The sequence below is a fragment of the Scyliorhinus canicula genome, chromosome 20 (assembly GCF_902713615.1).
Source record: "Scyliorhinus canicula chromosome 20, sScyCan1.1, whole genome shotgun sequence".
Classification (NCBI taxonomy): Eukaryota; Metazoa; Chordata; class Chondrichthyes; order Carcharhiniformes; family Scyliorhinidae; genus Scyliorhinus; species Scyliorhinus canicula.
Window position 1 is genome coordinate 48,186,681 of NC_052165.1, and position 14,685 is coordinate 48,201,365.

The window sequence follows — 14,685 nt, forward strand, 5'->3', positions numbered from 1 at the left end:
CTGCCTTGCCCTTCCTGCTCTGCCGAAACTTGCGCTCTGCCACCTTGTGTGATGGTTGGCTCGTTCAATTACTGCCGTTTCTGGCCCCTTCCATTCCTGGTCTCTGATCGGCCCCTAGACTGGCTTTTTCTGGGCATTTTTTCCCCCCTTCCTTTCTTCCTTCCCTCTTCTTACTAAGGTTGGGGAATGAGTTGCTGGGTTTTCTGGCGAGTTTTTGTTAGAAAGTGGCTACTTTTTGGATCCACGGGATGAGAGCCACGGTGCGACTGCTCAGCACATAATCATCACCGGAAGTCCTCCACTAACAACCAATTCAAGATAATCGGTAAAGCTCATAATGTGACTGATTTATGCTCATTAGAAGTGACATACAGTCAGAAGCATGTACCCTTCCCTGCAAACAAAAGAAATATATTCAAGCATTGCACCTTTGTTTAATTACCTGGGAATTTGGGGAACGCTTAGAGTTCCCTGTTATTTTCTCTATGACAACGCCTTGGCTCTTGAGCGTTGGCTTGTAACTGCTCAGCACCCATTTCTCCTACAGTACAATTTTGCAGAAATGTTATTAACTCTGTCTCTTGCGCGCGCTCTCTGGCTCTCATTCTCTCTCTGGCTTTCTTGTAACATTTATTTTGTCTTTAGCAATCGTAGTCTGTCCCAAAACATTTCGCAGCTAAAGGAATGTCATTACTGATGGAATATTGCAGATAATTTGCACACATCAAGATCCCATAAAGAGCTATTGGTAATTTACATTTATTTGTAGTGCCTGAAGCATATTTGTGGACTGTTAGTCAACTCTGCATTTTGTTTTCAAACTGTCATTTATATTACCTTCCCAACCTGAGCCCTTCCCCCTCTCTTTTCGCATTGTATTTTTCAATTGAAATTCCTTGTGATCAGCATATTAATCCTTTACTTTTTTTCTAATATAAATTTAGAGTACCTAATTATTTTTTACAATTAAGGGGCAATTTAGCGTGGCCAATCCACCGAAATCTGCACATCTTTGGGTTGTGGAGTGAGACCACACAGACACGGGGAATGTGTATTCATCCTTTCCACTTGGACCCTCTTCCCAGCTCAATTCAGGTAGAGCCCATCCCGATGGTACAAAACATGAAATGGAATCTCTTTCCTACACCACCTCTTCAGACAGATGCCTACCTCTATGCTTAGCCCCATGCCAATTTGCATATGGCTTGGTTAATATTCCAGTTGTTATAAGCAACGTTCCTCTAATTTGTTTTTGGGGGTGTGCTGGTAATTCGTTTTAAATCTGAAGCCTCAATAAATATTTATGTGTACCTGCACAGAGACTTCAGTGCAGCTTGGGGGAACATTAATTATAGCCCTCAAGGCACTGTTAATTTATTGCCAAGTTTGAGTGCTCTCCAAAAAGGATCTCTTTATTGCCTTCCCAATGTTTGGTCCCAACATCAATCACTATGACTGAATTCTCCCCTTTTTCTCCTATATCCTTTCAAATCCATTCAATATGTCCTTCACTGGCAAACCTTGTTTGTAAGTCGAGTTTGAGAAGAGATCCATAAAATTGCAAATGACTATCCCGCCGTATTACCAGCAAATTTCAATTGATTTGAATTGGCTTTAACTGTGGTTCAGCATTACCTGGTAGAAGGTAGGACATGCGGACTTGTTGACTTAATTCGTTATTTCTTTCATCTGATAAGTTATCGTTTTGACATTGCAAATTCGATGGGAGAGTATTGTGGATAACACGTGTAGTGGGGTGGTCACACTGCAGATTAAGAATCCACAAGCAGGAAAGGAATGGGTGATTACCAGGCAGAGAAAGAGGACCAGACAGGCAGTGCAGGAATTTTGGTTGTAATTTCCTGCAAAACAGATAGCGTTTGGATACTGTTGAAGGGACAAGCCTCTCAGGAGAAAGCCAGCAACAGCCAATTTTATTGCACCATGGTTGGCTCTGCTGCACATGGAAGGACTAAAAAGTGTGCAAATAGAGGTAGTTGTAGGGGTTCAATTGTAAGAGGAATAGATAGGTGTTTTTGTGGCTGCACGTGAGACTTCAGGATGGCATGTTGCCTCCTTGGTGTGAGGGTCAAGAATGTCTGAGTGGCTATAGGATATTACGGAGGCGGAGGATGAAGAGCCAGTAATCGTAGAACACATCGGCGCCAGTGACATGCGTTAAAAAAGGGATGAGGTCCTAAAAGCCGAATATAAGGAGTGAGGAAATGAGTTGAAAAGTCGGATATCAAGGTAGTGACCCCAGCATTACTACCAACGCCACATGCTAGTTGGAGTAGAAATAGCCTGAAATATTGGTTGAGATGTGGCTGGAAAGATGGTGCAAGTGGAGGGTTCAGATTCCTAAGACATAGAGACCAGTTCTGGGGGAGATGGGACCAGTACAAACTTGATGGGTTATACCTGTACAAGACCGGGATTGATGCCCTCGGGCGACTGTTTGCTAGTGTAGTTGGGGAGGGTTTAAACTAGAATGGCAAGGGGAATGGGAACCCAAACAGAGTGACAAGGGACAGAGAAACAAGGATATTAATAAAAGAAAGAACAGTAAAATGCACAACGGGTGGACAGGGTAATCCAGGGCGAGAGCCAGGTTGATTAAAAATGGCAAAAAGGCAAGCCTCAAGGCTTTGTGTCTTAATACACAAAGCATTCGGAACACAAAGCATTCGGAAAAATGTAGGCAAACTGACGGCGCAAATCAAGGATACAATCTTGCAGCCATCATGGAGACATGGTTACCAGGAAATCAAACTGGAAACTTAACATTCAGGGATATTTGACATTTCGGAAGGGCAGGAGGAAAGGAAAAGGTTGTGGGGTAGCACTCTTAATAAGGGATGAAATGAGGATAGTTGTGAGAGATGAACTAGACTTGGATGATGTAGAGTCCATTTGGGTGGAGGTAGAAAACAGCAAAGGAAAAAAGACATTGGTAGGAGTAGTTTATAGACTCCCAAACAGTAACCACGCTGTAAAAAAAGAGTATAAATTAACAAATAATAGGAGCATGTAAAAAGAATAGAGCAATAATTATGGGTGACTTTAATCATCTTGTTCATTGGGTTAATCAAGTTGGTGAGGATAACTACGACAATGAATTCATAGAGTGCTTTAGGGATAGCTTCTTAGAGCAACATAAGCAACCAGGGAACTGGCTATCTTGGATCTGGTAATGAGTAATGAGGCAGTTTTAATAACTGACCTCAGAGTAAAAGATCCCCTAGGAGGTAGTGATCATAACATGATAAGAGTTTAATTTCAGCTTTGAGCAAGAAACTGAAAGAGAATTTCAATGAAATGCGGAATGAGTTAGCTAGAGTGGACTGGATGGAAAGACAGAAACTAGTAGTAGCAGACATTGTAGGAGGTAACTTGTGACTCAGAAATATATCCCAGTAAGAAGGAAAGATTCCAAGAGAGAGATAAACCAATCATGGCTAACCAAGGAAGTTCAGTAGAGTATTATGTTGAAAGAAAAAGCCGATAAGGAGACTAGCATCAGTGATAGCCCGAAGATTGGGATAAATTCCGAATTCAGTAAAGGAGGACTAAAATGTCAATGAAGAAGGAGAAAATAAACTACGAGGGCAAACTAGTGAGGAATATAAAAACTGATGGAAGCTTCTTTAAATATATATAAAAACGAAGAGAGAGGTCAAAGGGAACATAGGCCCCATAGAAAATTAACCTGCAAGATAGTTATGGAGAACTAGGAATGGCAGAGGAGTTAAACAGAATTTTTGCATCAGTCTTTATGGTGGAAGATCCCATTAATACGAAAGAATACAATGGAGGAATGAAATACCATCACTAATATTAAACAAACTAAAGGCAGGTAAGTCCCCTCGCTCTGATGGATTGCATCCTGGGATCTTTAAAGAAGTAGCTCCAGAGATGGTGAATGCATTGATTGTAATTTTCCAAACATCCTTGAATCCTGGAGAAGTACCCGAGCATTGGAAAATTGCCAATATGATACCCCTAATCAAAAAGGAGGGAGGCAAAAAGTGGGTATCTATAGACACATCAGCCTAACATCTGTTGTTGGAGAAATTATGGAATCAATTCTTAAATAATAGCAGCACATTTAGATAATCAAGCAGAGTTAGCATGGCATCATGGAACGGAAATAGTATATCACTGATTTATCAGAGTTTTTCGAGGAAGTCTCAACCAGAGTGGATAGAGGAGAATCAGTACATGTGTTGTATTTAGACTTCCAGAAGGCATTCAACAAGGTACCTCACAAATGGTTAAGCCAAAAGATAAGAGCCCATGGTGTTGGAGGTAGCACAGTGAGTGCAATAAGGGGTTCTTTTCACGTTGGTGACCTGTAACCAGTGGGATTCCACAAGGATCGGTTCTGGGACCCCGGCTGTTTATAATTTATATTCATGACTTTGAGGAAGGAAGCAAGTGTACTGTAGCCAAGTTTTCAAATGACACAGAAATAGATGGAAAGACAAGTTGCGAGAGGGATACAAACAGTTTGTGAAGAGATATTGGTAGGTTAAGTAAGTGGGCATAAAGTTGGCAAATGGAGTATTATGTGGGAAAATGTGAAGTTCATTTTGGAAGGGCAAACAAAAGTACAAAGTATTATTTAAATGCGGAAAAACTTCAGAAAGCTGCAACACAAATGGATTTGTGGGCACGAAACACAAGGCTAGTACACAGGTGCAGCAGGTAATCTGGAAGGCTAATGGATGTTAGCTCTTATTTTAAAGAGATTGGAGAACAAGAGTAGGAAAGTCTTGCTGCAACTATACAGAGAGCACATCTGGAGTGCTGTGAGCAGTTTTGGTCCCCTTATTTAAAGAAAGATATTATTTCATTGCAGGCAGTTCAGAGAAGGTTCACTCTGAGGATCCCCGGCTTGGAGCGATTGTCTTTTGAGCAAAGGTTAAACAGGTTGGGGCTCTACCTGTTTGAATTTAGAAGAATGAGAGATGATCTCATTGAAGCATGTAGGATTCTTAAGGGTCTTGACAGGGTCAATGCTGAGAGGATGTTTCCCCTCATAGAGAGTCGAGGACCAGAGGCACCCTCTCAGAATAAAGGAATGCCAATTTAAGACTGAGATGAGGAGGAATTTCTTCTCTCAGAGGATTGGGAGTCTGTAGAACTCCTTGCCACAGAGAGCTGCAGGGCTGAGTCCTTCTGTATATTTCAGGCTGAGATGGATTCTTGATCAGTAAAGGAATCATGGATTACAAGGGAAGGACAGGAAAGTGAGGAATGTCAGATCAGCCACAATCCTATTGAGTGGCGAAGCAGGCTCGAGGGGCCAAATGGTCTTCTCCTGTTGCTATTTCTTATGGTCTCAATAGAATTTCTTGCTGCGGCGTAATCGTTAAGCTACTCCTGAAGTTATCCTTTTAATTTGGCAATTGCCAATGTTCATTTGCACAACTATTTCCTGCCACATGATAAACAAAAATGGGTGCAAACAAGTGGAAATCAATGTAAGTGATCAGGTCCAAAGAAAGCTTCAGTATAAAAACTAACTTTTAAGCTGTCGAACATGCGCATTCTCTACTGCATGATCAAGAACCTGCAACTGTGGAAGCTTTTGAATTTTTAATATGACTTGTACTGACCCCATAAACTGCATTCAAAGAAATAGAACAAACAGCGCAGGGACCTCAGGATAAATAAGAAAATAAAGTTGCAGCAGAAAAATGACTTTTCCACTACAAATCAAATCTTGGTTTAATTTGATGTCCATTTTGAGCCAGCTTGATTGCATTAAATTTGTGTGTATGACTCTTTAACCTACAGGTAAAGGCATTGTCATCAGCCTATATGTATTTGAATGCCGGAATCGGTAGCTGGGTAGACAAGAGTGAGGACGTTTGGGAATAGTGCTACTATTTTCTGAATTTCCTCCATTTGCACTGTTCATTTGTTCTAATTGATGGCACGTTTTGAGGAGCAGATAAACAGGGAAGTCCACTGTACAAACTCAACTGAATAAAGTTCTGACAGTCGGCTTTCGGAGCGAAACCAGTTGTAAGGGCATTTATTTGTCTCAAGGAATGAAAGGATGATGGTGTTAAATTTGTCGATATCCTCCTTTATCTTCCCTGGATTCCCAAAGGACTTGACCTCCACAACTAATGCTTTGATGGAATAGAGTACACAGCATTTGAAAGTGCAACCAAACTATCTCTTGCTTTTAAAGAGGACTAATGGATATTGATTTAACTGAGAAAATTTGCACTGAAACAGTGTACTTAGTTTTACATTAACTTAGGAAGGCTTTTATATTATCTTACGAAGGGTTTCTGATTAAGAAAAGGTCTGCACTTTATTTTGTTTATGGTTTGATTTGTATCTCAGACATTAAATAATGCAAAACCCAGGTGATTATTTAGTCAAGTACAGTCTATCTGCTTTTATATCAGTGCCATTTTAAATTCAGATTCAGGAACACTGCTATTTACACAAATCCAGCTCTCTGTCATAGACTCCTTAACCAATTTAAAAACGGATCTGTCATTTCTAAATGTTTAGCAGCATTTATGCAATAGTCCTAACAAACAGGATAACAATTTTGCTTTGGAAGTCTTGAGCGTCAACCATATTGCATGATACTAACTTGTTTTCTTTTGTTTCCCCTCCTCCCATATTTGTTCTTGCATTACCCTTTCTAACTTGCCCTCGGGTGCACTTTGCTGTGGCTGATGTGAATGTTGCATTGCATTAAAAGCATCATGGAGAGATCAGAGACTTGCAAGGATTATCAAGTAAGTGACTTCAATTTTGTGAAACCAATCTGTGCAATATTGCTGGATTTTTTGGGTGTGAGTTTATAGTTTTTGCAGCTGGTAAATTACAAGCAGATGGAATGGAAACTGTGCCTTGGGAATAGGACAGTGTGCCTTAACTTCAAAATTACTGCTGAAAAATATTGGTTAATTGCATTTGGCTCACACATTACACACGGAGCACCAAAGAATAATTGTCTGAAATGTTTTGATGTGATAGCATGGTGCATGAATATTACTGAAAAATAATATTCCAACCTAAAAATTATGATCAGCATTGCAAATCTGGCATTTATACTGCTGCAATGTGTTTTTGTTATTCCTGATGTTTAGACGGTCGTTAATTCTCAGCCAATGCACGGTATTTCTGGATCATAAAATCTGATGCAGGCAAGGCTCTATTTTTAATTTTCTGATTTTTCTTCCACTCAAAATCACATAGCAAAGAAATGATATGCCTTGAAGGGACCAATGATTTGAATGTATCTTTGAACTAGCATAGCATTCTATATAGTTGTAATGTATTCATACCATTCTACACTAGATGTTTCAAGTGGTTCAGTTGCTATAGGGCACTTGTTCACGCATGGTAGAATTTGTGTTTCTGACTGTCACAGAGTAAATTGGGATGTGAATGTATTAGTTTGTGAATCTTGCTGGCAGAATCCATGTTGGCAGATGAAAGTGCCAAGAAGAAGACCAAATGCACCGATGACTGCTATTTGTCTGCTTTTTTATGTTATCCTATCATGAAACAGCACTTTTTTGTTACTTTTTCTGGGTGGTCTACACACTACAGCATGTAAGATCTGAGGAAGCTGCATAGCATCAGGTGATGGTCTTTTAATTTCAGCATATTCCGAGCAGATGTGCTCACATATTGGTTTCTCAGTTTGTTTAGAACTCATCTGAAAACGTGTTTCTTGTGTTAATTGTTGTGACTTTTACTGTGACAAAAGGTTATTATGGGTTTCCATACTGCTTTTATCACATATTCCTGCCTGCACTTTATCTCAGCTTCTCAGTCTTAATAAAGTATGTGAAAAATTATTTTCACGGTCCTTTGAGCAAATGTGTTTGTAGAGCTCAAGGTGAAAGGGGCAGTGGAGAAGGATTTAAGTTGAGAAAGAAACCTGGAGATGAATCTGGAGCTGTTATTGCAGAGTAAAGAGCGAAAGGCTCAAAGTGCTCCAGTCGGATCTGATTATCAGTGTTGTGCATCAATTATGCTCAAATTTATTATGCCCCTTGAGCTTGAGGAAGTGAAGATGAGGAGAATAACAAGAATGAGAAATTTTGTTCAGGACAAAGACATGAACACTGGAGATTAAAAAGGTGATTAAGAAAATTTACAGTTGCAGAGCATTGCTGAGAGTTGAAGGCATTTGCGAGTTTGAAGGAGGATCTCTCTGTGACTGGGAGGAATTTCCCCCTGGGGTAGTGTAGAAGAGGGGTAAGGATCGGGGGAGTGTCTTTTGGTGGTGAGGTGTACAAGGAAGTTGTCAGTTGAAGTGAGAAGGCAACATTGAGAGACGGGTTGTGCACATAAATGGAAAGATTTTATATGGGGGGAGGGGGGGGGGGGGAGGCTTGGGTAAGACAGGAGAGCAAAGTGCAGAGAGACAAGGACAGCCGAGAATGAGTTGTAAATCTGCAATGGTGAAGAATTACTCATTGCAGCAACAGGACATTGAGAGCTTGATAAACCAGTTGGGTATTAAGGAAGAAACTGGGAGAGATGAAGGCAAGACTTGATGAGGGCCATACCACCACGCAAGTTTATGCAGAGGAAATGGTGGAAAATATAGCCAGGCAGAGTTGTGAAGCTGTTGAATTCAAATCTAAGGTAAGTTATTGAGGCAGAAACTCTATAAACATTGACAATTAGATTGTACATGTGGATGAAGGAATACAGGTAAATGTGATTCGAAGCATTTATGGAGGGTAACAGTGACGTAGGCTGGTTGGATCCAATGCCCTGTTTCTGAATTGTAATTTCCTGATTGTGAATAGCAATGGCCTTGTTAGTGTGTGAATAGATTACCTAGAGGAAAACGTTACAAAACTTCTTACCGTCCCAATTTGCACTAATTTTTCTAAACATTCCAAGTTTTTTGAGTTTTATATTCACTTAATCATGTCAGTTTTCACAGAACTATTCAACATTTGCATGACTTGTTTTGCATGGTTCCTGCTTCCATGCTGAAAGTTCAGGAAATGTTGAGAAGCCAGACCTTCCAGGCCGAAATTGGCGAAAGATCTGGATAAGCTGGGAGAGCATGGACATACATATCAGAGGATGCAAACTTATGAAAAGAAATAGAGATCGGAATGCTGAATCATGAAAGCCATGATTCCTTGCAGCGCTCTGGCACCCTCTTGGGTGCAAGCTACTGATCTGCAGTTTAGTAAAAGACAAGTTTACTGAGTTATTTTGCTGGTAGTGAAAGGTCTAAGTACCACTTCATAGAATCATAGAATTTACAGTGCAGGAGGAGGCCGTTCGGCCCATTGAGTCTGCACCGGCCCTTGGAAAGAGCACCCTACTTAAGCATATGACTCCACCCTATCCGCGTAACCCAGTAACTCCACCTAACCCCTTGGACACTAAGGGGCAATTTAGCATGGCCAATCACCTAACCTGCACCTCTTTGGACTGTGGGAGGAAGCTGGAGCACCCGGAGGAAACCCATGCAGACATGGGGAGAACGTGCAAACTCCACACAGACAGTGACCTGAGACTGGAATTGAACCTGGGTCCCTAGAGCTGTGAGGCAGCGGTGCTAATCACTGTGCCACCGTGCAGACTGTGAACATTGGCAGTGCATCTGTTGGGCAAGGCAAAGTTTTAAAAGGACCAAATATTTAGAAGCCTGACAAGAACTCATAGGCAATTCAGCCCCTCCAGTCTGCTCCATCATTCAATAAGAATATGGCTGATCTCATCTCCACCTTCCTGCCCACTCCCTGTAACCCTTCGTCCTGCTACTAGTTAAAAATCTATCCTATCGCTTCAAATTTGTTTCGTGTTCCGGTGTCCACTCTGGGATGGAAAATTCCACAGGATCATAACCGTTCGAGTGAAGTTATTCCTCCTCATTTCTCAGTTGTAAATCTGCCACTCCTTAGACTTTCATTCTAGAATGTCCAACAAGGAGAAACATCTGCTCTACCTCTACACTTTCAATCCCCTTTAGCATCACATGTGCTTCAAGTAGATCCCCTCTCATTCTACTGAATTCCAGCAAATATAGTCCTAAACGCCTCTCTCTCTCTTCATAAGACAAGTCCTTCATCCCTGGAATCAGACTAGTGAACCTTCTCTGAACTGTCTCTAATGCATTTACATCCTTACTCAAGCAAGAGGACCAGAACTGTGCATAATTGTTCAGATGCAGTCTTGTTACGATCCAGGACCACACCCCAACAGTTGCGGGGATGTTGGACATAAACCCTAATATTTTACTTTCAAGACTGATAAAAGGATATTTTGCTCCAGGAGTGATTTCATGCACAAATAGAGATATGGTATGTTAAAGCAAACTTTATTACTAACACCATATTAATAACTTCTCCATTATAAATACAAATGCAATTCAATTAGCAGTTAAATAATACTTAAGAATACAATGAAACAACCCGAACCTCTATCTTCATCTCCCCATAAACAACATTCATCTCAGGACAAAATATACTTTTAAATATAATTAGCAGACTGAGGATTACTTGCTGTTAAGAGATGTCTTGCATAAAACACTTTGTGAAAGAAGTTCAGGACACAGCTGCAGATTCTTGCCTGTCTCAACTACTGTTTAAACTGCCTACCTTGGAAATTGCATCGATTCTGTACACAGGAAATGTATAACTTACTGTCTTGAGATCAGCTGCTGCTGGTCTGTTCCCAGTCAAATCTTTAACTGAACTGTTTTGACAGAAACTGCTAGTCTCTCCACAGACCAATCTAACCTCACTGTATTGAGTGCAGCTGCTTGTCTATCTAAACCCACCTCAATCTAAAATTAAACTTTAAAAAAACTGCGGAAACTGCTTCAGCCCCATCTCCCATTAACTACATAATCTTACAAAGCTGAACACAATGTCTCTAATTATCTACTTCCCAGGAAACCCTTTTAATATCAAGAAAAGTTCATTTGCCCAAACGGTTATGATGCTTTAATTGCACTCTCTCCTAAAAGCCTAGCTGTCTTTCAAACCAGGATTTTAAAAAACCTGACTGCAGCAATCCCATACTAACCCAGGCTTTTAATCCTTACTGCATCAACTACATATATTACAATATATCTGAAATTTCTACATTCATCAAGGTCTCGCCAATGCCCTACACAGTTGTAACAGCACTTCCCTACTTTTTTTATACCATAATCCATTCGAAATGCATGCCAAAAATCCATATGTCTTCCTTATTACCTGCTGCACCTGCATCCTAACTTTCTACGATTCATGCATGAAGATACCCAGATCCCTCTGCACCAATGCATTTTGGAGTTTCTTGCCATTGAGGTTGCCTTTTTATTCCTCCAACCAAAAAGGATAACCCCACATTTAGCCACATTAAATTCCATCTGCCAACGTTTGGCCCACTCAACAAACATACACGCATCCATTTGTAAATTTCTTGTTTCCTCATCACAACTTGCTTTCTCACCTATTTTAGTATCATCTTCCAATTTGGCTGTAGCACATTCTATCCCTGCACCCAAGTGTAGATTTTATATTGTTGGGGCCTGAGGACTGCACCCTGTAGTGTGGAACTAGTTACATCTTGCCAATCAGAAAAAGACCTGTTTATCCCCACTCTCTGTTTTCTGCTGGTTAGCCAATCCTTAACCAAGCTAATATATTACCCCCAACCCCCTGGGACCACATTTTGTGTATTAACATTTTGTGTCGCACTGTTTAATTTTAATTTTAAAAAATTAATTTAGGAGATGGAATATTAATGAAGCAAAACATGTTAACTGTTAATATTGGAAATTTTCATTCGGAATGATTTAGTTGTAGTTATGTAGAATTCACAAACTATATTAAAACGATTGAAGTAGTGAAAGAAGGTTCCTGTCTATAATAATTTTTGACTTTAAGTTATTTCTGCTGAAATACAGTTCAATGCACATGTAAATAATGATTGTACAAGAGGCAAGAATCAAATTTTCTGATTGAGTTTGTAACATTTAACATCTAGCTTGTCTTGTTTATTTTGGAAATTGTGGACAAACTTGTGTGATTATTGTTTGCATGAACGGTTCTAGTGGGCAGGATAAGTTAACTTGTTCTGCTGCTGTCCAACAGAGCCTGTTTTCCATTTGACGTGGAAAAATGGGTCAAATATGATTCTTGGACCTGGCCTACGGTTGGTTGAGAAGAAAAAAATAACTATTTTCAATAAGTCAAAATAGTGTATTAGGTGTGTTGCTATCATGTGATAAGTTACACTTCCATCCAGGAGGAGGAAAGAGCATGTTTTTATTGCTGGTTTTTGGACAGGAAGAAGCTTAGGGGAAGTCTGTGAAGTGTGTTATTTTGAAAAACCTCAAATGAAAAATCAGATAGATAAGTTTGTAGGTGTATGTTGACATGAATTTTAACATTTTCTTTTCTTTTTTCCATTTCATGTTCTGAATTTAATGCTTCAGTGGCAATCACAGAATTGTTACGGTGCAGAAACAAAGAAACATTAAAAAATAGGAGTACGAGGAGGCCATTGGGCCTTTTGAGCCTGCTCCGCCATTCATTATGATTGTGGCTGATCATCCAACTCAGTAACCTGTTCCTGCTTCCCGCAACCCCCCCTCCCCCTCATATCCTTTGATTATTTTCACCCAAGAGCTTTATCTTACTCCTTCTTGAAAATATTCAATGTTTTAACTCAACTGCTTTCTGTGGTAGCAAATTCTACAGACTTGCCACTCTGGATGAATAATTTTCTCCCCATCTCAGTCCAAAATGGTTTACCTTGTATCTTTAGATTGTGACCCCTGGTTCTTGACACCCCTGCCATCTGGAACATCCTGCATCTATCCTGTCTATTCCTGTTAGAATATTATAGGTTTCTTGGGCGACACGGTGGTTCAGTGGTTAACGCTGCTGCCTTCGGCGCTGAGGACCCGAGTTTGATCCAGGCCCCGGGTCACTGTCTGTGTGGAGTTTGCACATTCTCCCGTGTCTGATTGGGTCTCATCCCCACCCCACAACCCAAAGATGTGCAGATTAGACGGGTTGGCCACGCTAAATTGCTACTTAATTGGAGCAAAATAATTGGGTCCTCTAAATTTATTTTCAATTTTTAAAAATAGGTTTCTATGAGACCCCCCCCCGCCACTCATTCTTGGAAGGTGCAATGAATACAATCCTAACCAACTTTTTTTTTATAAATGTTTTTTTATTGAGTTTTCATATTTTATATATGACAAATTACAAGTTATTAGAGAGAGAGAAAAAAAAAGGAAAACACAAAAATTTAACATGAATATTTACAGGTAAGCATCTTCATAACAATAATTGTGGCCGCCCCCTTTAGCCAGCATACATATTTTACATTCCCCAATATGGCCGAGGCACATGTTTATCAATCCTAACCAACTTGATCTTTCCTCATATGTCAGTCCCACCATCTGAAGAATCAGTCTGGTAAACCTTCGCTGCACTCCCTCTATAGCAAGAACATCCTTTCACAGATAAGGAAACCAACACTGTACACAATATCCCAGATGTGATCTCACCTAGGCCCTGTATAATTGCAACAAGGCATTCCTGCTCCTGGACTCTAACCCCTCGTTACAAAAGCCAACATATTTGCCGCCTTTACCGCCTGCTGCATCTGCATGCTTACATTTGGAAAAATACCCTTTAATTCCTACTTTTTGTTTCCTGTCTGCCAACCAGTGTTTTTCCAACTCTACACTACCCCAATCCCATGGACTTTAATTTTACACGCTAATCTCCTGTTTGGGACTTTGTCAAAAGTCTTCTGAAAGTTAAAATAAACTTGTTCCCGTCGCAGTCTGAGGGTCGAACTTTTCCCCTTGCTCATTTGACATTGCTAGCCTCTTCACCAACGTTCTCCTTCATGAAGTCATAGATATTTTCACTGCAACACGGTAACATTGCGATCTAGATCCACTATCGCATGAATCCGTATTCATCGAATTTAGGAACATGACATTTCACGCAGTTGAATTCAGTTGTAATGACATCATGTGTGTCCAAATAGATGGTGTTGCCATTGGGATCCTTCCAGACCCAGCTCTCGCAAACTTTTTTTTATTGTGTTCCATGACAAAGGTGTCTTTGATTGAATGACACCTATCCACCTACCCCTTGCGTATATCCTATATGTGGGTGATGTGTTACTTGGTACACATTACAATAAATCTAAATCAAATCAAATCAATTAAGTAACGTGGGCTCATATAAATAGGGGACAGCTTGGACACTCGGTTTGAAGGGAGGATATTTTGTTTATTAAACAGCCAACAGTAACAAAGATTTGAAAATCAACTACAAAACATTCCACTTACCTCAACAACCATTAAACAACTATGGGCACAGTGGTTAGCACTGCCGCATCACAGCTACAGGGACCTGGGTTCAATTCCAGCCCCGGGTGATTTCCTGTGTGGAGTTCGCACTTTCTCCCCATGTCTGCGTGGGTTTCCTCCAGGTGCACCTGTTTCCTCCCATAGTCCAATGATATGCAGGTTAGGTGAATTGCCCACGTTAAATTGCTCCTTGTTGTCCAAAAAGGTTAGGTGGGGTTACTGGGTTACGGGGATAGGCTGGAGGTGTGGGCTTGGTAGGGTGCTCTTTCAAGGACCGGTACAGACTCGATGGGCTGAATGGCCGCCTTCTGCACTGTAGAGATTCTGTGTTTCTA

The 14,685-nt window shown here is 40.5% G+C and overlaps 1 protein-coding gene across 2 annotated transcripts in view; it reads left to right on the plus strand.

The window, feature by feature from the left end:
* osbpl8 (oxysterol binding protein-like 8) overlaps window positions 1–14,685 on the plus strand; it is a 350,856-nt gene that overhangs the window by 128,003 nt on the left and 208,168 nt on the right. For both annotated transcript variants that reach the window (XM_038780245.1, XM_038780246.1), the window contains exon 4: window positions 6,734–6,770. In XM_038780245.1, the coding sequence (XP_038636173.1) occupies window positions 6,734–6,770 (37 nt within the window). The remainder of the gene's footprint in view (window positions 1–6,733; window positions 6,771–14,685) is intronic.